Below are 26,679 nucleotides of genomic sequence, written 5' to 3'. Positions count from 1 at the left end.
GATTTTGGGATCATATTTGAAATCTGTCAAAGTAATTATTTTAAACAAGTAGTATAAACCATCAGCAAACTAAAGTCATTGGTGTTTTTAAAATGGTCAGTCCCAAACAGTGTTACAAAAAACGCCTACTTTGACTGTTATATTTCTACAAATGCACTTTCCTGTCATATTTACTTGGTTAGGTGGTTGGGTTGAGATTTTTCCGACGGATATAAATGCAGCGCCGCTTGCTGCCATCCATGCATTCAGTCCTGTCTGTGGTACCTGCTGGCTGCTTAACTTAGCTAGCAGTCTTACCTATCAGACACTTCTGTTTAGGAGTAATAAAATGAACGGGAGAGAAAATGACTTTGTTTTGTTTTCCGCTCGATATACAGCTGCGTTTTAAGGAGAAGATGAGGACCATCCATGTGGTTTTAGTGTTTTAGCTGTTATAGCGTTTTGCTGAGTCCATTTTGCGTGTAACTGGAAGTGGAAAAGACAAAGAGAAAAGAGCTTTCCAATAGCTAGAATGGTTTGGGCCTAAAAGGAAGACAAGAGGTAAGGATGCCGAACATTACGAAATGTGTTATTTGGTGATTCACTGTACTTAGTGGTTGTCTTACATTTGGAGTGAATGTTAATTTAAAATTCCGCAGAAAAAATCAATGGTTTCGGAGCTAGCCAGCCGCTAGCCTAGCCTCTGCTAGCAGGTTGGGTTAGCTAACGTTACGCTAAAGCAAATATGCAGGTAGTCCTGTAGGTAGCGTGCTAGCCTCTTGCTAAAGATTATGTTAGACGTTGCAGCTACTTTTGAGTTATTATAAACGGAAAGGTTGGTTATTTAAAGGACAATAACGTTAAATGTCAGTTTTATACGTGCTGCTGTTCCCCTTTCTGGAAAACTGAGGCAAACATCGCAGTGATGGTGGTCATGTTTTTGTTCCTGTAATGTTAGCTAACAGGTCATGACGTCTGATGTTTGTGTTTTCTGTCTTTAGCCGTGGCTGACATAACTCAGGTTTGTTAACTTACGCTAATTATGTAATCGACGACTAGATTACTATTGTGTCCTTCCATTGTGCAAAAGATAAACACAATCTGATCAAGTTTACAGTTGATCGATAATGCAAATGTACTGTAATGCTAATTTACAGCTTCGGGATTTAAGCTCTTGATTAGATCAAGTCGGGTCTATTTTAGTCGTTGACAAAAATATTTTACTTGCTTTTAGTTTGCCCACCACACACAGGAAAGTTTAACTAATCATACGCCCATGAAAGTCGGTAGTTTTTTCAGTGACTAGCAAAAAGTTTTGGTTTGCTGTCTTCGAGCCTCTACACAGTGTATCCTGCATTTCTAGCAGCTAGCTCTCAGTGCCACTCCTAGCTGTGTAAAGTGTAAGACCTGATTATTTGCATCAAAATAACTATTGCGTATGTAAGGCAACACCTATGTGTGCTTTGGTTTAACACAGAGACAGCTGATATGCTTTTCTAGGAAGCCATTTTACGTGCCACAGTTGGGGGAAGGGCCACAAAATGCATCATAAGTCCAGAGTTCCTCTCAAGAGTTAGTAATGTCATGAATACATAGGAAGAGGGTAAAATTGGCACATAGAGAGGAGAAGGACAGAGAGATCGACTGGTTTGTCTTGGTTGACACTTCATGGTTTGAGAGGCCTAAGGTCATGAACTCATTTATGGCAGGTAGCTGTTAACCGGCGCAACTACTGTAGACAGAGTTTCGGTTGTTTGAGTTGTGGTTTCAATTGTTGAAAAAGCGTTCTCCTCATGAAAGTGTTGGCTCAAGAGTGTTTTAGTGTTATGGACATTATAGGTGTGATGATATGGCATATTTAAGTAAGAGAAAGTACTTCCTATCTCTGAGACACTGATGCTATGCAGTATTTGCCTGATTAAGGCCTTACCTTTGTAAAGGACATTTACAGATAAAAATAATTTTCTCAGTCTGACTAAGTAATAAGTATAATGGTTAAACCAGTCCTGATTTTTGAAACCAGTATACATTTGCAGTAAAATCTTGGCCTCAAAATGGAGAATACCAGAAATTTCAAACACTGACTGTTGTTGAATTACCTCAGTTTATTAAAAGAAAACTTTCAAACATTTTCCCCTCAGTATGCTGGTGTTCATTACGTGTGCCCGATCACATCGTTTTCTCAGCAGGACATTGCTCAAGACTACAGTGACAACAAATAGTTTTTTTTTTTTTTTTTATTCCTGGCTCAGACTGGGCCTTTGGGAGGGGCTACGCACAACGGTGAGCATGTTCGCATTGTGCACAGCAGAGACAATTGGTCTGTTTCACCCTATTTGACAGATCAAATCCAAGCATTTCCCTCTCATTTCAAACTATTTGACAAACACAAATATGTATTATGCTTGAGTAAATTAAACTCTAGTTAACAAAACGAGTTAATGCGTGAAATTGGTGTTTTTAATCTTTATTCTTATAATTTTGGCACCATTTGTTTTCTTCTGAGGCTGGTGAGCTTCTGTGGTTTGGGTGCTGAAAGTTTTTCTACAGAGAAAAAGCCGTGTATACATAGACGCAGCTCAAATTTGGAACCGATACACAGTTAAAAAGAATAACGACAGGACAAGTAATCAGAAAAATGTTGGTTGACCTCTGATAATGGCTGTAACATGTGAGCTTGCATTAAAGAAAATATAAAGATTCGAATGCCTCTTAGTTGGAATCGACATTTTGGGACACTAATGACAATATCCTTATTTAGTAACATTTCAAATACAATTGTAAGTACATAGTTATGTGTATTTTTAAACAGGTAAAACAATAACTCCTCATATAGCATGGTGCTTTATGTTTTTTTAAATGATTGAGATTTAGGGTTAAAGCGCAAGACTGTATGTTGACCAGGTGTATTCGTTTTGGGTAAAGGTAAAACTGACATGCCTCTCTCTGGAAAGCTTGAGCAGAAATATGAGCCACAAGCAAAGTTGGTTGACTCCCAGATGCCAGTTTTGATAATTGTGGGGATGCTAAGAAAACCTTTTTTAAGCACTCGAGGTAAACACTCTATTCAGATAGTGTGCAACTCGGCTCCCTGTGACGCAGCTTACTGTGAAATCCTCCTTGCTTCCTGTTTACATTTTGCTTGGAGGCTTTAGTATAACTGTTTCCTCTGTTGACCAGGCAAAGGGCACATGCTCTGTCAAGATGTGATGGCATGTTGTTTGTCCATTCCAGACAGAGCGGAGGGTGCATGTTTTCTTTGGCTTTGATGCATCCATTGTACATTGCTGTTGTACTACAGTGTGGTTTTGCAGACTGAATATTTGGACAATGAGACATGCCTGGTTTCAGACTGTTCAACAACACCTGATTCTATGACAGTCCTCCCAAAATTGAAGAGTCCTTGTCTGGATTCCTTATTTATCTTGACTCATTCCGTTCGTCGTCATCTCCTTTTTAATTACTGAAATGACTTTGACATATAACGGCAAAGAGGATTCATCTGGTTTGTCTACTGCACAGATGCTAGTGCATTTTAGAGTTCACTTTTTCTACGTTAAACCTCCCCAAAATATGAAATGATTATGCCGTCAGCTGAGGTCTGTAAGTTTAGAACCGAATCTTATTTCCTTCAGAAAGAGAAGCTTGTCAAAACTATGTTCTTTGAAGACTCTTCTAGAGTTTGCCAGTTTAATTAGCCCAGATCTAATCAGACATCAGCAGCTCTCTCTTTTTATCTCTCTCTGCTGTTGCTCGCACAGCAGAAAAATATGCTACTCACTGTGTCCTGACCTCATGCATCTGTTCTTCAGCTTTTGTTCTCTAGGATGCGAGTTTACGCTCTCATGTGGCTGTATAGTCCTGTGAAGGTGAAGCTCATTAAGGCCATTTCATTTCACAGATCAGGCGTAGATCTAACAATAACAGCCTCAGTTAGATTCTATAGCAGCAGCAGCAGTAAGTGTCATACACAGTAATGAGATTCATTGGTAGCTTATTTTCTCTGAGCAGGTTAAGTGCCTTGAAGCAAATAACATCATAAACAATAAAAATCATATAGAGTAAGAAGGAAGTATCAGTTGGTGTGAATTTCCGTAATGCATAGATAAAACTTTTTTGTGATTCATGCAGTAAAGACGTAAGCTTCTTATGCAGCGCAACAACTGGAGCCTGCAAAGGTATGAATCATGCAGTTTAAGTACTTCATCAACCGGTTTCTTCATTCTAAGGCTGCAGCTCATGATTATTTTCATTGCTCATTAATCTCTTGGATTAATTTGTCTATAAAATGTGAGAATATAATGAAGAAACCCACTCTGCTCTCTTCAGATATGTGACAAACTAGTCAAAAACCCAAATATTTTCCAGTTTACTTTGACAAAAATAAGCGGAAAACCCTCGTATCAGAGAGCATGAAAGCAGGAATTTTGATGTAAAAAATTACTAAAATGACACTCATTTATCAAAATATCTGATTAATTTTCCTGTAGTGATTTAATTAGTGGCCCTGGCATTGCAGCTGTACTAAACTCGCATGTGCCCACAATCTGCTCTGCAGGCTGCAGAGATTTATTTTGAGCTTCTGAGTAGTAAGCTATAGGTTGGCATGTTTCTATTTGTAGGTAGATACATATTTCAGCATCAAATTTAGTCCGGACTGCTGTGCGAGCGGTACAATTGTGGCAGATGTATGGGAAACTTTTGCACAATCCAGAAATTCCTGACTCCTCAGTACGGTTGCGGTATTGCTTGACCTGCCGTGCTGTTATCACATTTGGGAAATCTTTTACTGCACGTTGTCGCAGTCTACGTTTGCGTGGTGTCTGCAGTTTTAATGGCTTAGGTCATGTTTCAGTTGGTCGTTTCTGGAAGGCAAAATGAACTGACTGAGGAACACTTCATTCGTCTGTTAGGCTGAGTGTTTGTTGTAGGCAAGTGTTAATGCTTCAGGCCAAAAGAAGTTCCTATATGATTAAGTAGAGGGTAGATTTTTGACAAAGATGACTTTCAGATATTTTTGAAGGTTTTTTAGGCTTAGGCATATATATATTCTTATCAAGTAATTTCTTATTGCTTACACTGGAATAACCAGTAAACTTTATTTTATGACTGTAAATGCATTAAAAAATTATTAAAATTGTTGCTTTGACCAGGCAAAAAGGGCTGCATGATGCACTGTTGTTGGCAGTAAATGTAAGCTGTCAAAAACATCTTACCACAGTTTAGATTCATATGAAGAGGGTCATGCAGAAAGTAAAAGCCTCTTGACAAGCTTGGTGTGTGCACCGAAGAGCTTGAATCACACAGGTCCCTTGGAAACACTGCAAAGATAATTGAGGAGTGTGTGTCATGTTCCAGTAACAGTGTGGCAGAAAAAGTACCCAGTGCACTGCGTGTTATCTGTGTCAAAGCTGTGAGGGCGAACATTCTCTCTCGCTGTTCGTCTGGCGATATTTGTCATTTCAAAATCCACAGAACCTTTACAGGTACTTGCTTTTTTAACGTACAATTGCTGTTACTCTTTTAGGAGGTGTATAAGACAGACATGCTAATTACAGTTTAATAATGGAAAAGAAATTCATCTAACATCCCACTGTAGTGTCTGTCTAAAAGCATGAGAAAGTGGCTGCTAAAAGTGTCTCAATTAGATTTTTATCTTGAAATAAAGATGCCTTAGCCTTTGAGGGACCAAGTTTTCAGAGTTCACATTTGGAAATTAGCTTCAGTTTTGCATTCATTCTGCTCTCCCCTCTTGTTGATCAGGTTTACTGGATGCCAGACCTGCAAAGCTTCTAAATTAATGATGATTAATTAGTTTGTAAATGCTCAACCGTCACAGCGCCGGGCCCTGATTGGTAAATGCTAAAGGCTCCCTCTGATTCAGATAATGCATGCCTGCTGAGTGGAGGCATTCCAAGCAGTGAGTCAATTCAAATGGTTCAAACCTGCCTGTATAAAAGGATATAAGCAGTTGTTTAGAGAACATGTCAATCAAGACTTAAGTCTTGTTTTGATATGTTAATTGGAGCTAATCTAAAGCCACATGGAAATATTGAAGGATTGTCACCGAGGCATGAACACAAGAAAGCTAATTTTGACATTGTTCTCCTCAAACATCCACAGCTAAATACTTTGATATAAAAGGCACACAGACAACTACAGTTTTTCATTTTCCCTGTTGTTCTGAGGATGAGATTTTTCTGCAGTAGAGATGCAGAAACGTGTGCAAAAAAATCCTATAGAAAGCTATTCTGAACAATCATGTCTTCTTGACAGTTTCTTACAGACTCCTTGTCCTGGCTGCCTGTAGTCTTTATTTCTGTCCTCCCCAAACAGCTGCTTATATGAAGCAGTTTTGCAGCATTTGAATGGACACTCCCTCTGGAATTCCTGCAGTCAGCAGGTTTGCTTCAAAAGCACCAGGGGTGGTGGCACTCACTGCCCATCTGTACCCATTACTGAGAACCTGCTGTGTTCACATTATAGAATACTCTTTTAACCTGAGTTTGTTTGAAATGCAGAATGCTACTTAAAATGGATTCACTGTTGAGGGAGTATGAACTTGAAACTGACTTCATATGCAGGTTTATTTTTGTAATATACAGTTGAACATTGGTGTGTAAAAGCTTCAGAAGTGCAAAAATAAAACAAAAACGGTGTTGTAGTTAATGTAGCGTTGAAACCTCTTGCTGCTGTTGAGATTTTTAGATTCTGTAGCAGTTTAGTGGTATCAGATAGCTTTCTAACTGTCCTCCTTAATGAGCTCTGTTATTGATTGATTAAACAAGAGTAGTAGTCTGCTTCTATTTATAAAGCTAAATGGTATATGTAATTCAAGCACTGAAGTATCTGTCCCGCTTTGTACAAGCATGCACTTTAATAGACAAGGTGATCGGAAAAAATATGTTTGTAGATTCAATATTAAGTTTACAACAGTATCTCACAGAACATCAGCCCTGATCATAAAGACATTGAGTTTCTACAGCGTGTATCTATTATAAACTGAGTCAAAGGGAGTTGCCCACAGTTGGAATTTATAATCTTCAGGATTGTTTTTCTCTGGTTCACTTTGTACTTTCCTGCATATAACACCATAATTAAATGGCACAACACAATGATTATAAAAGGATTCTGAAGCACCATTGTGACTGTTCCCCTAAGCAGAACAAGAATAATCCTTATCATTTCATATTTGCTTGCAACTAAATTTCTTACTGATGAAATTGCAGCACTCATGGTAAAGTAAAAGATTGAGGTACTGAGGATAGAACTATACACAGAGAATGATGTGGTAACATTAAATATAGTTTAGAAGAAGTGTTTTTAGAAGAGATGTAAAGGGCTATATTTCGATTCTAAGTCTAAATACACACCTCTTCAGGAGTGAAGCAGCAGAAGTAAAATACAAATGTTTTTCAGATGGCGTGTAAAGTATGTTTAGCTGTTTTTGTGACTTTTTGTGTGTGCCTTAGAAGTGATTAAAATGAACCTTTGACATAACAGGAAACGTGTTGAAGGATACCACAGGTGAAGTGGCATGATTTAGTTCATTTGTGTACTAGAAAAACATCCTCGCACCATCTAGTGATGCCACAAATGTCAGCATGTGTCGTCATCACGTGTAAATGATGAAAACCTCCCGTTTGTTACAACCAGCATGCCGGAAACTGTGCGCTGTGACTTTAACAGCTTGCATGGGTGCTTTGCCCTGTGCTCGGGGCATAGTGGGGGAGGGAGGGAGGTTGTTGACGGAAAGGCGAGCTCTGATTGGCTTGGCCTTGCTGAGGGCAGTGACATCACACGGAGGAGAGGCCCTGTGGTGTAAAATAACATCTCCTTTTATGGGAGGAGGTGGACCGTGCCATTTTCAGAGAGAGGTGAGATTTATTCCCCTCTCGCTGATCCCTCAGTGCTGTTTTCATCCCCGTAGATGTTCTCCTTAATTGGCCTGTAAGGCTGTCTTGTAAATTATTATTGCTGCGAGGCTTTCTAGGATAAAGCTCATTTATTTCTTTAGCGTTAATCCTCTTTCTTTAAACCACCTCTTATCATCTTTTGCCTTTACTCTTCTTAAATTTAAGTTTAACTTGGAGGTGTAATTAACTCCAGCAAGACTGTTCCCTTCTCTTTTATTACTGCCTCTCCTCTTTGATTTAATACTTAAAGGTATAATTTTAAAGACGTAGCAGTGCGTCGCAGTATTTCAGTGGACTTTACAGATTCTTGCTGAGCATTGTGCTCGTGCAGTGCTTCCTTCAGATGATTCATATGCTTAATTAACTGAGATTAAAAGATTCCTCTGCTCCTTGCCGAGCAGTTTTTCCTCATAGTTGAAGATTAAAATTGGCCGACAGTGCTGTTAGTCAAGAATCTGGCAGGCTTCAAGGAAGGAGACATGCCAAATCTGTCTGTTTTTATCCCGTCTTTCTCTACTGCATTCACTCCTAACATTTACTCACTCTTATGCTTATCCACCCCCACCCTTTTTTCACTTTACTTGTTCTCCACACATGCTTTAACCTCAAAACACCCAGACACAAGCAGAAAGCCGTGGCTGCCTCCAGACTTCACCTAGCATGTGACCACCCCCGCTGTTCGTGAACGTGGTATCTCCCGAGAACAGGCAGTCACCTCCCCTCCCTAAGTCAGATTTGTCTCCACTCCAAGGAAATACACTGTACCTTCCAGTCGAGTAAAGAAACTGTAGTTACACTCTTCCAGCTGGACGCCCACAGAAACATTTAGGGGGGAAAGGGGTCAGGTTGTCTTCACTGGAGGAGGTTTGCGCACAAATTTTAGGCTGACAAGTCATGATGAGAATACTTCTGAATCCTTGGGAGATCCTCTGAGCCCTCCTCCCCTCCTCCTTCCAATGTTTCAGTGGTTGGGGCCATGGCCTCTCAGTCAGGGTAAGAAATGCACAACTAGTTGGCTACTTTACTCATTTCTCTTAATGTCTGGTTGGAAGAAAACACTTAATTTCCATATATAAGCCAGGTAAGATGTTTTTGTATGTTTTGGATGGATAGCTGTGTCACAGAAGCCCAGTCCTGTATACATGGCGCTCAGATAATCATCAGTTCTTTTTCTTTTCTTTTTTTCTCTTTTTGCGTGTGTTGGAGACGTGGCCTGACTGTTATGTTGTGAGTTAAAAAGAGCCAGATGAACTGATTAATTTAGGTACAGAGTGAACTGTCTTTTCAACTCTGGAGACTTTGACCTTTTCAGTTTGGCGCTCTGTTGAATGACTACAATAAACACAGCTGGCCATTACACTCCCATAAATGTTATGTAAAAATGTGTAAGAAGGGATTTGCGGGGGCTTGTTTTTGTTTAATTTTGAAATGATCAGCATATCTCACCTTACTGTGTTGGTAATGGATGGGCCGCTAATAATTTGGGCCTTGGATGGAGGCTTGGCCAAATATACAAATCAAATCTCATTTATGGTCTGTGTCAATAAGTACAAATGAAATTAAGATTTGCTGCTTTTGTGTGTATTGTAAAGCACAGGTGTGTGGTTTTATTAAAGGCTACAGGCAAATAATGATTACATTTGTGCTTATTGAGTCACATCTTACTTGTAAAGCCGACAGTGAGCTTTTTTTTTTTTTGCTCACTTGCGCCTCTCTTAAATGGGTAAAGACAGAACCTAATTTTTTGCGTTGAAATTTAAAGATTAAATTTGAATCTATGTTATAAATGCTAGCTATGATATGGCATTAGCTGATTCGAGGGAATTATGACAAAGACGGGGAACAAGCCTTCCATGATGCTGTGGTACTTGCTTTGACATGTCAGACAGACTTTCACAGTTTGATGAGATTAACTTTGTGAAGTGATTACACTTTATTCTATCCATTCTGTGTTTGTGACGCTAAGCCATGCTTGTACTCAGTAACTCGTCGGCCATATTGTAAACAGTGTGCATTTTGATGCTTGGTAGAGTGGCATTGCATACATAGCTTCAAGTTTTTCTGAAATCTAAAAGTTCTTGATTTGTACACATTTAGAACTAGTTTTTGATTACCCAACTAGACTTTGTACCAGTATTGAAGGTTCACCCTCACATTTCATTACTCTACAAAAATGTTTTAAGTGCTAATATTGACTTTATTTCAACAGAAGATCTCATAGTGGCTTTACTCTGGATTAGTGGAGAGGGATGTTTTCAGACATGTTTACTGATAAAGAGTTCCGGTTGTGGCTTTTAATTATCACATGGAAGCAGTCTTGATCTGATGATTGGTTTTCTTCTTCATATAACCTAGTTTTGTTTCTGAGTGTTGGTAGAAGGCCAACTTATAAACAAGTCAGAAACTTGCTCCACGTTCGCATCGTAAAGTTATGTCACCAACACTCGTTTGTCTTTCTTTTTTCCCCATTTGTGTTTGTAGAGTATGCCCATATGTACTAAAGAAGAAATGTACGCTTTGACTACCACACTACAGGGAATAAAAACCAGCACTTCAAGTCAGTCAGTTGGGCAGAAAGGACATGAGCAGAGTTTACAAAAGGTCCTGAGCCTGGGGCGTTTGATCATTTTGCACTGTGTTAACAGTCGCTCGTTCACACATGCAGTCACTCTCAAATGACCTCAACGGGCTCATTTACATAAACCTGTATTATGACTACAGCTCACTAAAAACACCCCTGGTACATTATCATTTAATTTAATCATTAGGCTGACCAGTCGAAATGTTAAAAGCTTCACTTCCAGTGCTTTTTTTCTCCCTAAACCATAGACATTCATTCATAGCATGAAAGCCATGCAAATGATAGTTGGTTCTTGCCAGCTGTGTGGTAGAGTGGGTAAAATAACTACCATTAAGCAGAATTTACCAGAATGTGGCATTCGTAGATCATCTGCACCGTTAGTCCCGGTAGACACTCGTCTGTACGAGGTAGTCTGTGGTTAGTCCAGTTGTAGCAAGTTGGTCATTATGGAAAGCGTCTGTTGTTTAGGTTGTGATGGTGTAAAGTCCAAGCGTGGTCCTTCGCTGTGCTGGAAGTCAAATAGTCCAGAGATGACAGATTGTCCAAACAATGTTTTCTCATTTTCTTCACACCTCTGCTGATAAAGCTGTTGCTTATGGTATGTTTCATTCAGTGGTTATGACCGAGGTCACTTCTTGAGCTGAGGCTTAACGTAGCGTAGCCTTAGAGTGTAAATCACGTTGTATGCTCAAGAGTAATGACTCACATTTGGGTGGTGTTGATGATGTAAAACAGAACTTTTGCAGGGAAATTACTGTTTATACTCGCAGATAAGCTTTCCCAATGCCCAGTCAGAAGTTGTAGTAATGCCTCTTTTTGTAAATGCCTGACTTAGTTCCAAGGTGTTTGATTGATCATCCTGATCACTTTTCATGCAAGTGTTGTTTAAATTCTCACAAGGAACTCATTGTTTCAAAAGTCTCATCTAGTCTGCCTTTCACATGTCTCATTTGACTTCCCTTTGTGTGGAGTGTCTTTCCTCTCTCTGGAATCAGTCTCCCATCTGCTTCTTTTCATCTTTTAGTCATACTTAGTAGAGATTAAAAACACCCCTGCGTGATGTGTTTATAATCTAGGAGGAGGCCGGGTGGTTGCTGCATAATCGCTCTGTCAACAGCCTTAAAATCATTGTTGTCATTGGCAGAGCTTGAAGCTGTCGACTTAAACCAGGAGGCGACACGCCTGGCTGACAATTTTGCTTGTTTCTATTTTCAAAGTTCTGTAGTTTCTTTCTGTTAAACAAGGAGCAAGGCAGAGAGAAGTCACATTTGTTCTTTGTCATCCTGGCTGTACCTAATGAGCCCATATTATTTTGGTCTAAATGCCCACGTTTTAATACTTTAAAAGTGGCATCAAGGAGAACATTTTATGTGAAGTGTTTTTGTATTTTAAAAAGACATGAGCAGCTTTGTGCTTTATTCTCTGATTGGGTGTGCAGTTTTATTACACGTCATGGCGATGTTTGTCTCTGGTGTCGATGTGTACATCCACTTTGAAAGACATGTTCTCTTTAAAAATGACACAAAAATACCATCATTTATCAGAACCAGAAACTGTAAAAGCAAACAATTATCAGATTTGAAAATTCATTGATGATCCTTAAACTAATCATGTGTGATGCTGGGTTACATCTGGAAAATTGGCAAAAACTCAGCCTGAATCTGACATTTCATCAAAATCATTTAATTTTACTTGTCTTTATTTATTTTTTAAAAATCTGTACTTCACGTTACCATAGAGAAACCACAAGTGGCTCAGCTACAACCAACAGTCATGTGACAAAAATTTAGGGAGTTTTCAGCTGAGTATTGAAACTATTTAATATGTAAGTAGTAAAGTATGTATACTATGTGGAGCCACAGTTTTTCCCCTCAGTATTGGTAACACCTGTGGACGCTTGCGAAATGTTGATGTGGATTATTAAACCTTCCTTTTTGATGATTTTTGGGAGTTTTTTGACTTCCATCTTCGTTTAACCGTGGTTGTGTTGTTTCCATAGAGCACAGGACTTTATTTTGCAGTGAAAAATGAGCCCACAGCGAGTAAAAATAGGACAGGAACCAAAAAACACCCAGAAACTGCTGGAAGTTCAGAGGGTTAAGCAGCCTTTTTGCTTTTATGTTTGCACCCCACACATAATGTGCAGAAGGAAAATAAAGGCAGAGAGGCGTGTTTAGCTCCCTGTTATAAAGTCAATGTCTTCCACTTAAGGTTTCATAACCGATAATTATTGTTTTATCTTTGTTAATGAGTGTCCAGAACGTCGCACATAGTCTACTTCAAGGAACCAGTATTTTAAACATTGAGTGTCTTTATTCGGGGTTTCGGCTGGGTACAAATTCACATTCTCCATCTGTACAAGGAGATTACTTGCAGTAGAAGTAGGCTACTGCACAGTGTCTAGACTAGCCTAAGCTTATTAGAGGCTACTTTCTCCGTAGGTCATCTCTGCCATCTCCCTGTCCATGATGTGTGGGGCCTCACTAATGATGGTCCTACTTATGGTTTCCCAAAAACCTGTGACGCAAAGTGGAGAGAACATAGCACTCTAGATTTTTGTGAATAGTTGACATTGGTGTATGCAAAGTAGTTAAATAAATCCACTGGACTTTATGAATGCTCAGATCTCTACGTAGGGGAAAACCAAACAGCCACTTAACAAGCGCATGGCTCAACACAGGAGAGCCAATTCCTCAGGACAGGATTCGGCAGTCTTCCTTCACCTTAAGGAAGAAGGACACTCGTTTCAGGACACCAATGTTCAGATTTTGGACAGGGAGGACGGATGGTTTGAGAGAGGAGTGAAAGAAGCCATCCATGTCAAAATAGAGAAGCTATCTCTGAACAAGGGTGGTGGTCTGCGACATCATCTTTCGCCAATTTACAATCCGGTCCTTTCAAAACTCCCCAAAAGAACTACTCAGCAGACTCATGCTAATGACCACCATTAGCACACGAAGGCTCAGTGACATCTGTGCATTTCAACGACCCCCACCGATACTCACAACGACCATCGTTGAGTAGTCACATGAGTTTTGGTATCGGTCGTTGGAATAATATCCCCGGACACACCTCACAGAGGTTTAAAAGCTGAGACAACACCAACCACCACCAGAACTGAAGAAGCCTCTTGGATGAGAGGTAAAACGTCTTCAAGGAACTTTCTTAAAGTCCAGTGGATTTATTTTAACTGCTTTGGATAACCATGACCTGGATGAATGAGAACCTACACAGACACATTGGTGTATGAAGAAAACTGAAGAGCTAAGACTGTTTTTGGTACATCGGCGCAGTCTTGTCAAGTGTACACTTTGATTTTACCGCCTCTCCTTTAGCCATCCTTGAATGGTGACGACCTAAAAAGTCTGTTTTCCGTCTCTCAGCAGCGTATTTACTCGTTACTCTTTTTGTTTTAATAGCAACATGAACCGTGAGGACCGGAATGTGCTCCGAATGAAAGAAAGAGAAAGGAGAAATCAAGAAATCCAGCAGGGAGGAGGAGAGGCCTTTCCAGCGAATTCCCCTCTCTTCCCTGAACCTTACAAAGTGGTAAGTTTGTTTAACTCGCATTTGGCATGTAATTGATTAGTCACTTGAGAGGAATTTGCACAAGCGACAGGAAGCGAGAACTGCACACGCCATCAGAAGTTTTCATGGTAATATACTTTTGTCATTGCGTATTTTCGAAAACATGAGAGCTGTGCCTTTTTTTTTTTTTTGGCTTTTTTTTGGGCTTTTTGGCCTGGTTTGTTCTCTAAAGAGGAATGTTTAGCTCCTGCGGCAAAGGTGGAAACACTCTTTCTTCTGGTCTTTCTACACGTGTTTGTACATTTTTTGTTATATTTGCTTGACTTCCTTTATGCATTGCTAAACAGAATAAGATGTATTTCATTTAAACTTGACGTTTTGTTGCTGCTTTTTCAGTGAATAAGAATTGTGCGGCTTTTTATCCCTTTTTCACAATGACCTTCGTGATCGTGCAGTCTCGGTCTTTTTTACAGTTTGTGTGATTCAAGTTAAAAATCTGTGCAGGAGTTGCTTTGTGTCATGTTTGAACAAGGTCTGCTGACAGTGATGTCCCACTTTCTTTTAATCAAGGTGATGTCAGATATTTCAAGAGTTAATTGACTTCATGTCGTCATGTTAATTACAGTCAGATATTTAAAACAGATGCTTTTACAAACATTAGTGGTTTGGAATAAATTATAGTTAGCTGTTGGATAATCAGTTGACAGGCTCTACCCAAAGCAAAACAGTCTGTTTGTGTTTTTTTGTTTTTTTTGATACCACCTGTCTTTGGTTAGACGTTTTGTAGCGCAACTGCTGAAAGTAAACAGAGGAACACGGCACTCTCTACGCTGCGGTTCCTCCCGTTTCTTCCTTTTTGTGCTCACAGACACACATACAGTAGATGTAGGCCAGCCAGCTCCCAGCCAGTATAATTGTAAAGAGGATTTGAGTTCTCCGTACTGGTCTAATCTTTGCCACTAACCAGATTTGAGCAGATCTAAGTGGCTCCTCTCCATAGCTAGAGCTAGCCATCAAAGAGGCAGCGAGGAATGTGTTCTGACAGGTTGGGAATAGAAAAGCCACCAGAGGTGAGTGTTGTTGTTGTTGTGTGTGTTTTGGACCACAACAAAGTAAAAGATAAAAAGCTGGCATTAAAGACGGAAGAGTCCTTGACCTTTGCAAATGAAAAAGTAATTTCTAGCGAATAATTCTGCTTTGCGTGTTTGTTTTTCGGTCTTTAGAAACCTACCGCTGCTTTTAAGAAAAAAATGTGTGGCATACAGCGCAGCAAAAACCTGGGAAAGCAGGCTGTTTAAGTCATTGGCTTTTCTGTACTTTGTATCTCTTGTCTGCTGCCTGTGTGAGTCTTATGTAAGCTTTAGTTTGACTCCCCCCCCCCCCTGTCATGCTCCACTAAGTAGAAGTTTACAGCGTTGTGCATTAAAGGCCATGTGTGCTCAGAGCTGCAGCTGTGGCCTCCCAGATGTAGACCAGCACAGCAGTAATATTTTTATGGCGCAGAGTTCACGCACTCACTCAGCTGCACAGAACCAAGACTATTAAGCTATCAATTAAGCTGCACACCATTTTGTAAAAGCTTATTAGATATTTTTGAGTGAAACTGAACCAATTTGATATGTCTGATATGCCACAAATGCATGCTGCATGTTAGAACTCTTTTTTTTTTTTTTCTTCTTCTTTTTTTTTTAAATCAAGGATCCTTCACATGTGGGGATCGAGTTCGCCCTGCCAACCAGATTGTGCTGAGATCTAACGAGACCCAGAAACGACGTAAAGGACGAGCCTTGGGGGAAATTAAAAATACATTGAGGGCATACATGGTTGCATTTTGACTGCATCGAATGAACCGCAAAGTTCAAGCAAATTAGATGCACATCACATGAAACACTGACAGCTTGCTTTGTTGTTTTCCGTTTGACGAGATCTAGAAGAGAAGAATTGGCAGTTTGTGTTCCGCTCTTTGTAATTTAATGTCGAGGGACTGCAATGTTTGAAGTGATTCAGAAAAGGATAGTGTGTGTGTGTGTGGCCGGTACAAAAGTCCTGCGTCAGGACTGAGGCTTTTTGAGGGGCAGAAACCAAAAACATTCATGAAATTTGCTACAGTTGAATGTGTAAACTAATCAGTGTTTCTTTAAAGATTTGCCATACATTTAGCACAGCACAATATGTATCTATGCATTGAGCAAGCACAATATTTATAGTAGAACTGCCTTGTTGTTGCAGACTGCATATATTCTGCCAACAAAGAGTTAGTTGAACAAACTGCATAAGGATTCAGTGGTTTTTTTTTTTTTTTCATTAACCCCAAGGTCTTTTACAAAAATTCTTCATTGTTTTTAGCTTCATGAGCCAACATACAGTCTGTGCTAGTATCAGTATGGATGGTAAGCTAACAAGAGAGCTGAATGTGAGCCAGGCCGTGCTAGCAGGAGGTAGTGGAGTGCACGTTATGACCAAGCTAGTTACATTTCCTGCTGCAGATAACGGCTTGTGTTTCCTCACTCTCAGTGTGAATCTGTCAAACAAAACAGAGGTGCGAGGCCACATGTGAAACTGGATACTCTGCGCAGACTTCTGCCTCGGACTGATTGCGAGCAGGTCGGCTGGAACCCGCGGCCTCAAAGTGACTGATTAACCTCTGTGTTGAAACTGTGGTCCGACCCTTATCTGTGCTCACAGATGGGTTTGGATTGATCTGGGCTCGGTTTGAACAAGCTAACTTTTGTGATTGGCTGGTTCGGCCTCTTGCTATGGTCAATTGAATATTGTTTCTGTGCTCAGTTATTTTAAATGTGAAGGTGGTGACACAACAGATTAGGCTGAAATTGGTGTATTTTATGTGTTGGATGAAAACCAGAATATCTGTTTCTTGTTTTGATTTTGTTTCTGTGAATAAGTGATGCTTTTTGCCTCATTGTTTTTAATTGGAAGAATTTAACAGGTGTTGAACTGTTCATAATCATGATGTTTTCTCTCCCCTTGTCTCTTTTCTCTGCTTTCTCTCTGTTAATTTCTCTCACACTTATTTTGCCCCTCCTCCTCCTCCTCCATTCTGTGTTTCTTACTTTAGTCCAAGGAAGATAAACTGTCGAGCCGTATTCAGAGCATGCTGGGCAATTACGACGAGATGAAAGAACCCATTGGTGACACATTTTCAAAGATAAAACCTTCTAACAGCTCATCTTCGTCTGAGGAGAAATCGGGCCCACCTTTGTTTGGGGACCAGCGTAGTGGTAGTAGTGGTGGCAGCAGCCAGACAAATAAGTGGACTCCTGTTGGCCCTGCAGCGGGCGGACCTTCATCCCAGTCCCAGAAACGCTCAGGACTCCAGGGCGGCCACAGCAGTCAGAGGAGCAACGGCGGCAGTAGCGGCAGCAGCAACAGTAGCCAAAGAGGGGAGGTGCGGGAAAAGAAGTCAAGTAAACACAGTGGAGGGTCAGAGCACTCAAAGTCACACACATCGAGTCCAGCCAAGGGCTCTCTGAGTTCCTCCAGCAGCCACTCGCGGAGCTCCTTGTCGGCCGAGCAGCATCACAACAAGGAGCGCTACCGCTCTAAGTCTCCACGAGACAGAGAGCCCAACTGGGACTCACCCTCCCGAGTTCATACCTCCTTCCCCAGTGGACAGCACTCAAGTCAGGCCTTTCCCCCGTCTCTTATGTCCAAGCCCAGCTCCATGCTGCAAAAGCCCACAGCCTATGTGCGGCCTATGGATGGCCAGGAAACGGCAGAACCTAAGAGCTCGCAAGCAGAAAGCTACAGCGGACAGTCGCACAGCAGCACCATGGGAGAGATGAAGTCCAACGGGAAGGCCTCGCTGTCTAAACTCAAGATCCCCTCACAACCTGTGGAGGTAATGCTTTACCCGTCGACCGGCCTTTAATCTCTCTATCAGTAGTTTAATGTGAACCCCGCAATTTATGTTTGTCACTCAATGTGTGTTCTGTGTGGTTTTTTTTTTTTTTTTTTGCCACTTAAAAATCAGGATTACATTTGTGAGGTCTCTCTTAAGACTATAGTCAATTGCTCTTTTTGCATGAGGTCTTACTTGCTGTGATCATTCTTTTTTTCCTACTGATCCTAAAGATATTTGTCACAATATGGGTGTTAAGGGACAAAAATGTCAACCCTTTTTGTGAAATCCTGAAGCTAGCTATTTAGTGAAATCAAGTTTGTCTTTTTTAGTCCAAAATGTCCTGTTTTTATACCGTTACAATGGGACAAATTTGTACCAAAGCAACCAACAGACTACGTAAGTGTCGTGTTAGCTTTGGTTGAACTGCTGCATGTATTTTTGCACAGGAGTTGGCCTGTGTTTTGCCCCTCATCACTCACACTGTATATGCATTAGAAAGGGACCTCTTAATAGCCAATATAAACATGTGGAATGATTACAGCAAACAGCCTGTTTGAGTGTTTATAGGGGCCACGCGACTCTTTTAGGACAGACTGAATCTATTTATCTGGACATAAATTGCTTGTAGACTTCACAAACTAACTGTGGAAAAGTGGCATTTCTGTTTGAAGCATATGCTATGATTATGATGGCTTAATAACCACGTTGAATGACCTCAGTGTTTTTCATGTGAACTGAATGAACTCCTAGGCCTCATACAATCCATATAGGATGACTCACGATGCTTAAAATGGAAGCCACCTCTCACCTGTTGTACAGAGATCAAGTTGTTTATGAACACATCTGCTAAGCATGGTGTTTGTGTCTTTAGGGATCCGGAGATGCAAACTGTGTCGACGAAATTCTGAAGGTACGTATGTAATTGTGTTCTGTTAAACGCTCGGTCTGTCAGGCCAGCAGGTCATCGCGAGTGTTTAGAGAAAAGACGACTGCTTCATATAACTGAAGGAACGTTTTGCATGACTCACACTTTACATCTAATTTGTGCATTTTTTTTGCTCTGCGTGTGTGTTTTTTTCCTCCTTTAATTCAGGAAATGACTCAGTCGTGGCCCCCTCCGCTGACTGCGATCCACACCCCCTGCAAAACAGAACCCTCCAAGTTTCCATTCCCGACCAAGGTCAGCGTTTCAATGATGACTGCGTTAACTGTTTAATTTAAATAATGATGTGCATTCAGGAATTAATAAAGCATAATTATTTGTTTATCGCCTTTGTTTGGTGCAAATAAACTTTACAGAGCGCATGCTATCAATCCAGAGAAACCTTATCTGGTTGTGACTTTAAAAAGAAAAGAAGCAGTTTTTGTTGATTCACTGTTTGATGGTTCAAGGATTTTTTTAATTTTTTTTTTACTGAATTTGGTGGTATTTCAGTTACTTAAAGTATTAAATGTTATCATATTTTACAGACAAGGTTTATGATGTAGGATGAAAACAAACAGGTTCTTGAAAATCAATTTTTTTTTCTTTTTGTTGTTTTTTTTTTACCTCAGGACTCTCACCCTTTTCCAAGTGGACACAGTAAGTATAGCATCAATTTCACAAAAGATGATTTATTTATTTTTGCTATATTTCTTATGTAAGTATATTTATGTGTCTTTTTTGTGTGTGTTACAGAACGAGGCAGTTCGTCCAAAAGCTCCAGCAGCCACCAGTCCAAAGCTTGTGATGACCAGCCCACGTAAGTGCTTCACCTTTGGTTTTTTTAAACTGTTTTTTTTTTTTTCATCATGGGGCACATATTTAGTTTTCCAGTGTAAACTGACAACAGAGCGTACAAAACCTAGAATTTATGAAGGACCAGGAAACCCAAAGTAATCCAAGCAGGCCTGATCTGCTGCAATTACACTGCCTTAAATAGAAAACAAAGATTAAATTATGTTTTATTCACTCAGTATGCTGGAGGATGACCTGAAGCTAAGCAGCAGTGAGGACAGTGATGGAGAACAGGACTCTGCCAAGAATGCCTCAAGGAACACATCAGCAAGGTAAAGCACAGAGCAGTGAAAATGTACTTTTATGATGTTTGAATGGGGAGTTTTTACTGCTACTGTCAAAAGGATTTAAGTGATCCAAGTTAAAGCTTTGAGGCCAGAGTTATTTTATATTGCCTAGCATTGTATTTCGAGGTGTTTGCCATATCACGTTCTTTATCTTGGGGAAAAAAATGAGGCATAACTTCAGTAGCTTTTTGTACTTTCTGTCATTTTATATCTTATGTGGCCTTGGAAATTAAATTGGAATCACCAGTTCAGTCGCACAGTGAAGTGAAATGTAAAAGTAAAGAACAGTATTTTAGCAATAAAAGCTAAGGAGGAGGAACATGCCAAAGAAAGACAAAAGGTGCTGTAAATGCTACCTTTCTTAAAAGAATGCATCAACACACATCTTTCTTTTGCTGATATGTCGCTAAGAAAAATCCTCAGCAATCCTACAAAGTGTCCTTGAAAATATCATTGTATTGGTCTTTGCAAAGCACCTGGACATTGAGCGATTTCCTGCTAACTTTGAGAGAGAACACTTGCGATCGTTAACGACACTAATGCAGTCGTTACTACGTATACTTGTGTAAAGCATAACTGAGTGTGTGCTCTACATCTTTTGCACGTAATTTAACGCAGTTTGACTTTCTCCTGTCTATCAACAGCAATAACAGTGAAGCAGCCGAGCAATCGAGGGATGACTCCAGTAGCCACAGCGGCTCAGAGAGCAGCTCGGGCTCCGACAGTGAGAGCGAAAGCAGCACGACCGACAGCGAAGCCAACGAGCATCCCCGACCTGCCTCTCCTGAAGTAATCATTTAACCGTACCTTTGTATAGAGCTGTAGAGCTCCTTAGTATTGATTGAATCAACCAGTTTTCACAATGGCACAAACTGCTGCTAACTGTATTTTGGACTCATATGACATTAACTGCTCTTACTTCTGGCCAAAAGACAGATTTTTAAGATTGTCTTTTATATTTGAGTAAGGTTTATGTTGCACAATACATAATTTTCCCTCAATAACTCAGTTGCTTTATTCTGTGTTTTCCTGTTCCTCCAGCCTGAACAGCCCATGGCCAACAAGTGGCAGCTGGACAACTGGTTCAAGAAGACTAAGCAGTTCTCCCCCTCTCCAGTGGACAACAATGTTCCACCCAAGTGCAAGAAAGAGAGAGATAACAGCTCAGGGCGTGGCTATGGTAGCCAGGGAGGGGGCTCAAAAGACTCTGCAGCACCCACCCCAAGCAGGGACCTACGGGCAGCGCAAAAAGGCCCCGAGGGTAGCCGTGGCCGACAAAAATCCCCGGCCCAGAGCGAAGGCGCCGCAAACCCACGAATCCGTGTGGGTAAAAAGCAACCTAAAAAATCCGAGAAGCCTCCTGTCGTAGAAGAACCCAAGGGAGGTCTGAGAGTGGAGAGCGAGCCGGCTCCAGAGATACCTTCTCATCGGCAGAAAGCTGCCACCAAGGGTTCACGCAAACCAAGCATCAAAAAAGAGCCCAAATCCTCTCCGCGGCCCACCGCAGCTGCCGTCACCACCACCGCAGATAAACGCAAGGCCAAGGCACCCACTAAAACTTCCCAGAAGTCTCGAGAATTTGTTGATACAGACTCTTCATCGTCAGACTCTGAGGAGAATGACAGCATCCCATCATCATCACAGACACCAAAATACACAGAGAGCATCAGGACCCCCGTGTGTGTGTTTTCTCCAATGGAAGAGAAAGAGTTGTTATCTCCGCTCAGTGACCCAGAGGAGCGCTACTCTGCAAGGCAACCTCAGCAGCAGGTTTTGCTAGTTAAGATAGGTTAGTCGGAATTTCTCATAAGTGTTCCAGTAATGTAATACAAATTCTCACTTTGTGTTTTGTGGCTGGAGTCCACGCTCCACTCAAGGTTTTCTTTACTTTGGACCAAATTAAAGCATGCTCTACCCTTCCCTTTCCTTCCCATTTCCTATAGATCTCAGCTTGCTGTCTCGGATCCCAGGGCGGCCCTACAAGGAGCCTGTAGAGATAAAAGTGGAGAGGGACGACTCTCTAGACAGAGACGGCAAAGACTTCAGCAAGCAGAGCTCTGAAAAAAGCTCGAGCAAGGCCAAGAGGAAACACAAGGTAGAGGAAATTTCTGGGGTTTTTTTTCTGTTAAATACATTCCATTTGATTTTATTTCTCCCTTCAAGCAGAGTAAAATGCAGGAACTTCTCTGAGTGTCCCTTTTTCAGCGTAATATCTCTTACAGTACCCCGACAACCAGATTTCCATTAAAGCCAGAAAGTGCTTTCAAGCCAAGGAACAATTGATTACATTTTGGTAGAGATCCAGACCTGGATTTTCTGCCAGTAGATGATTGTGCTTTTTTTTAAAAAAACCATAGCCGTGAAACAACCAGAGAAAGAAAATTAAAGTCTAAGTGGCAGGATATCTTTGGATGCAACAGTGGCTTAGAAAAAAATGTTAAGTGCAGAGTGGTGTACTGTACTGCTAGGTTTTAATTTAAAATAAATCAGGGACAGTTAACCAACCAATATGTCTGAATATTCTTTTAATGTGCTTTACTTTTAATTGTTTTTTTTCCTTTAACTTTAGAACGATGAGGAAGGCACCAAACCAGAGAGCAAGCGCTGCAAACTAGAGGACAAGTCTCTATCTCACCATAAAAACAGCAGTAAAGAGTGAGTATTCTTCTTCTTCTTCTTCTTTGTCCTGATTATCATTCACAGTAAAACCCCCTGCACTCCAGGAACACTTGGCACTCTTGGTGCAACAATAGTGCTCCCCTTTGCTTAAGCAAAATTAAGCTTGCCAGATGTCTGTTCCACTAATCTTCGAATTCACAAAATAAACCCAATAAACTCTAATGAGCAGCATCATTAAGTCAAAACATAAAAGCTCAGCGACATGGCTTATTTATTACGTCTCCGCCTCTTCAAGCTGCACCTGTTCACTTTTATTCTACATGTCTGCTGTGTTCTTTTGGATCACCTGGAATGTTAATGTTTAATCTTTGAATGTTAATATTTTATTATATTGAGCAGCAGTAGTGCTACTGCCGAAGCGGGCCCATTTAAATGACGCAAAAATACATGTAATCTAATGGTGACTGAAATCCTGCCAGGTCCAAGAGGTCTTTGGAAAAGAAAGAGGAGCCGGTCCCTTCTCCTTCCATGTCAGTTGCGCAGCGGACGCCGAAGCCAGAGCATCTGAGTCGGAAAAGGACAGTCAGCCAGTCGTCCACCTCGCTGTCCAGCGGGACGGGAAGCGGAAAAGAGGTGAGCCACAGCACCAAGGGCAGCTCCACCTCCAAACACAGAAAAGGAGAGGACAAGGGACGCAGCACACGTGATGGCAAGGTGGGTGTGAGTAACCTTATCACCAAACATTTGCTGTCTGCGTGAATACCTGGCAAACAGTGTGGATACTGTGAAGCGTGAGTGCAAACTTTGATCTCACCAACTGTGCTGTTATGTTTCCCTCGAGGAACTTCAATAACAAAACGAGCATGGAGAGAGAGGGGGGGAAAAAAGTTGTTGCTGTGGGAAGAGTGAGAGCGAACGAAAATATAGTTTGATTGATGGGAGGGAATGTACTTTATGTACATATTTGATAAAATGCTATGGAATGCAAGTTTTTGATATAATTCCAGTCACAAATCAAGCATTTAGACCCTCTGCATAACCAGCTGCTACTCACTGAAATTGTGTTCTGTGTTATATTTGAGCATCCACAGAACGCAATACATTTCCAGCTCCTGACTTTACACTCACCTTTTTCTCCATTTTATCGTTTACTTCAAAAAACTAGCCTCTTTTTTCTTGAAACTTTATTCCCTCTCTCTTGCTGTTTCTGCAGGAGAAATCCTCAAAGGGCTGCGATAACCAGCTGGCTGTGCCTCTGCTCTCCACGGACGGCTCCAAGTCTCAGAGATCTAAGCTGGTGTTTGAGGACAGGTAAGAGGAGCTGTTTCCACTGTGGATAACCCCTCAGCGGGACACAGAGAAAGAACTGCTGTGGGGATCTAGGGTTGCCTTTGATGCATAAAGCTGTAGGAGGTTGGGGAGGTCATGAATAGATGTGCCTGCATGCCAGAAAGATTATGTAAATTTCCATTTTAAAAGGCACTCTGCTGGGAATCTCTGTCCTTTTCATGCTGTGGTAAAGAAGCAACAGCGTCTTGCTTATTATTTTTGCATCTTTTGTTTCAGTTTGATTTAATGGTAGAAGAGATATTTAAGGAGTTTAGAGAATGTTTTTATGTGCGCTTTAATGTTTCTGTGCTTAGAGGAGATTTATGTAGAAAGTGAGTCGTGACAGTGTTTCTGTTAAATTACTGTGCTTCTTTCAGAGGTAATGAGATTGGTTTGACCTGCTAATAATTTTTGTTTCAGGGTCCATTCAGCAGATCACTACTTACAAGAGGCCAAGAAGCTTAAACACAACGCAGATGCACTGGTAAGAGCAAAACCTCAATCACTGTTTAGTGGTGTAACTGAGATGCAATGGTGTCATTTGTTGCATGCAAAGCAGTGAAAGGAGAGCACTGTTTAACAACAAGGTCTGCACCTGAATGTGAAAGAACATCCTGGTGATGCTTTACATGAAGCTTAATACTACAGGAACACAATTTATATGATGTGACTGCACAGTATTTATAGTACAGGGGGTACAGATTTATGACATCGACCTACGGTGTTTTGTCGTTACATCGGAGCTGGTTATGTGGAACTAGTGGACGAGTGCAGTGGACGAATACGTCGTCACGCGACATAAGACGGTTTTGTTTACATTCATTGGTTGTACGTCACCTTGGATTGTGGCACATTTGCTAACTTTTGGCCCTTCATTATGGTTCCCAAACGTAAGTCAGACTCTTCCGATGGCAGTGATTAGAAGAAAAGGAAAGCCATCTCCATGGAAGTGAAGTTAGACAAAATAAATCGCTTGGAACAGGGCGAAACACCGGTCAAGTTGCAAAAACAGTGCAACATGTTTTAGTGACCCTCTGTGATGAATGAATTTAGCGACTTTATCTGGTTCTCTGGTCGTTTATTGAACCTTCGCACACGCTACTGTGGGCCAACGCCAAAATAACTACAAAAACCCTATAACTTAACTCAAGAATTAGCCACCGTTCCCAGCTCTCTATCGCTTGATACGCGCACACACACACACACACACACACACACACACACACACACACACACACACACACACACACACACACACACACACACACACAGGTGAGCTAACTAAACATGACGAGTTCACTGACGTTGGGTAAATCTCGAACGGAACAATAAACATGAAAACCTCATCATAAACAACAATATCAGTCCGTTACAATGTTCTGTTACCTTCTTGTAAAATGACTCGTACGTGCATGAAAGTCGTTGGTATTCATGACTTTTCTGAAGAGTTGATCGATTTAGTGATGCACCTCGTGGCTTTGTTTGCATTTTCATCGGAGTTCTGACTTATGGGGAACATCGACTTGCGTAGATCAGTAGGAACGGAACTCCGATGTACGTCGAGGACCCCCTGTATTGACTGGGAAATTTGCCCTGTGTTCAGTTTCCAGTCTCTCTGTGCTCTCACTTTTTGAGCATGATTTCCAAAAGCCAGAAGAAAAAACACATGGTGTGTTACCTGGTCAGTGAGATGAGCAGGTGGCTATATTTAACTGCAGGTCTGGAATTGGTTGCTTACATGGGTATTATCAAATCTCCTTCCTTGCTGCATTACATTACCACTTAAAATTATATATATATATTATTTTAGTTCTTGCTCTTTTTATTTTTTATAAATAAAATGCAACACTAGTATAGAATATAGTCATGATGCAATCAAATGCACTTGTCCTATTGCTTAAAATTTTAGCAGTAACATTTAATTTAGTTCTAACAATGATATATCTATTTGTGTGGCTGGTGTGCAAAGGCTAACACAAACAAGCCGCAGTAATGTAATGAAAAGAGGAATCCACACTAAGTCACATACAAACACATCAGTTATACAATGTCTGAGGTTGCCAAATCGATGTCATGTGAACAGCATTTTGCTCTCAGCAGCTCCAACAGTCTGACGAGGAAATCCGATATTTGACTGGTACATGATCACTAACCAACACTGATTCTATTTTTGCTCTGTCTGTTTTGTTTTTTCTTTCAGTTGGACCGTTTTGAGAAGGCAGTTTACTACCTGGACGCCGTGGTGTCCTTTATTGAATGTGGTAACGCTCTGGAGAAAAGCGCTCAAGAGGCCAAGTCTCCCTTCCCCATGTATGCTGAAACAGTGGAGCTTATCAAGTAAGGACGAACATGAACACATTCATCACTGTCAGAGTAACCATTTAAAGGAGAATTCCGTCATTTTTACCCTTTAAAGTCTGTTTACAGGTGAATACTGCTGCATATATGATTAACGTTGTGTAAAGCTTTTTGTGCCTTTGAAATCACTTGGTTGAGTTGAAAGACTCCAAAATCTGATAACCTCTTCATTTCTGCTTAAGGCGGCCAGCTCAAGGCCACATTAGCCACTCCTTGCATAGCATACCTTCATACAGAATGAGCTGTCAGTGGTTACATTGTGGTTAATGTCAGCACCATGTTTTGACAAGGAAGAGGAATGTTAAGAATTAAAAGACTCTGATCATGCTGCATTGATTTATTTAATGCTTATTTCAAACTGAAGTACGAGTTGGTGGAGTCCTCTTTTAAGCAAAAAAAAAAATCCATTTTGTTTAAGTATAAGACATGTTTGGTTTTCTCTG

The 26,679-nt window shown here is 40.8% G+C and overlaps 1 protein-coding gene across 3 annotated transcripts in view; it reads left to right on the top strand.

Annotated features, from left to right (window-relative positions):
* The first annotated feature begins 232 nt into the window (after positions 1–232).
* Positions 233–26,679, top strand: part of aff4 (AF4/FMR2 family, member 4) — a 31,816-nt gene continuing 5,369 nt past the window's right edge. Inside the window, exons 1-16 of one of the 3 annotated variants that reach the window (XM_022197503.2) lie at positions 233–540; positions 13,896–14,025; positions 17,081–17,863; positions 18,738–18,776; positions 18,960–19,046; positions 19,421–19,448; positions 19,545–19,608; positions 19,823–19,915; positions 20,575–20,719; positions 20,972–21,719; positions 21,874–22,025; positions 22,500–22,585; positions 23,029–23,263; positions 23,763–23,860; positions 24,299–24,362; positions 26,079–26,215. In XM_022197503.2, coding sequence (XP_022053195.1) covers positions 13,900–14,025; positions 17,081–17,863; positions 18,738–18,776; positions 18,960–19,046; positions 19,421–19,448; positions 19,545–19,608; positions 19,823–19,915; positions 20,575–20,719; positions 20,972–21,719; positions 21,874–22,025; positions 22,500–22,585; positions 23,029–23,263; positions 23,763–23,860; positions 24,299–24,362; positions 26,079–26,215 — 2,885 coding nt within the window. In that variant the 5' untranslated portion in view covers positions 233–540; positions 13,896–13,899. Of the gene's footprint in view, positions 541–8,636; positions 8,889–13,895; positions 14,026–17,080; positions 17,864–18,737; positions 18,777–18,959; positions 19,047–19,420; positions 19,449–19,544; positions 19,609–19,822; positions 19,916–20,574; positions 20,720–20,971; positions 21,720–21,873; positions 22,026–22,499; positions 22,586–23,028; positions 23,264–23,762; positions 23,861–24,298; positions 24,363–26,078; positions 26,216–26,679 lie in introns of those variants that run through there. The other 2 variants (XM_022197502.2, XM_051937419.1) reach the window with 2 other exon arrangements.

Source organism: Acanthochromis polyacanthus, chromosome 17 (assembly GCF_021347895.1).
Source record: "Acanthochromis polyacanthus isolate Apoly-LR-REF ecotype Palm Island chromosome 17, KAUST_Apoly_ChrSc, whole genome shotgun sequence".
Taxonomy (NCBI): domain Eukaryota; kingdom Metazoa; phylum Chordata; class Actinopteri; family Pomacentridae; genus Acanthochromis; species Acanthochromis polyacanthus.
Note: the sequence above shows the minus strand (reverse complement) of the source record. Positions and strands in the feature narration are given on the sequence as shown.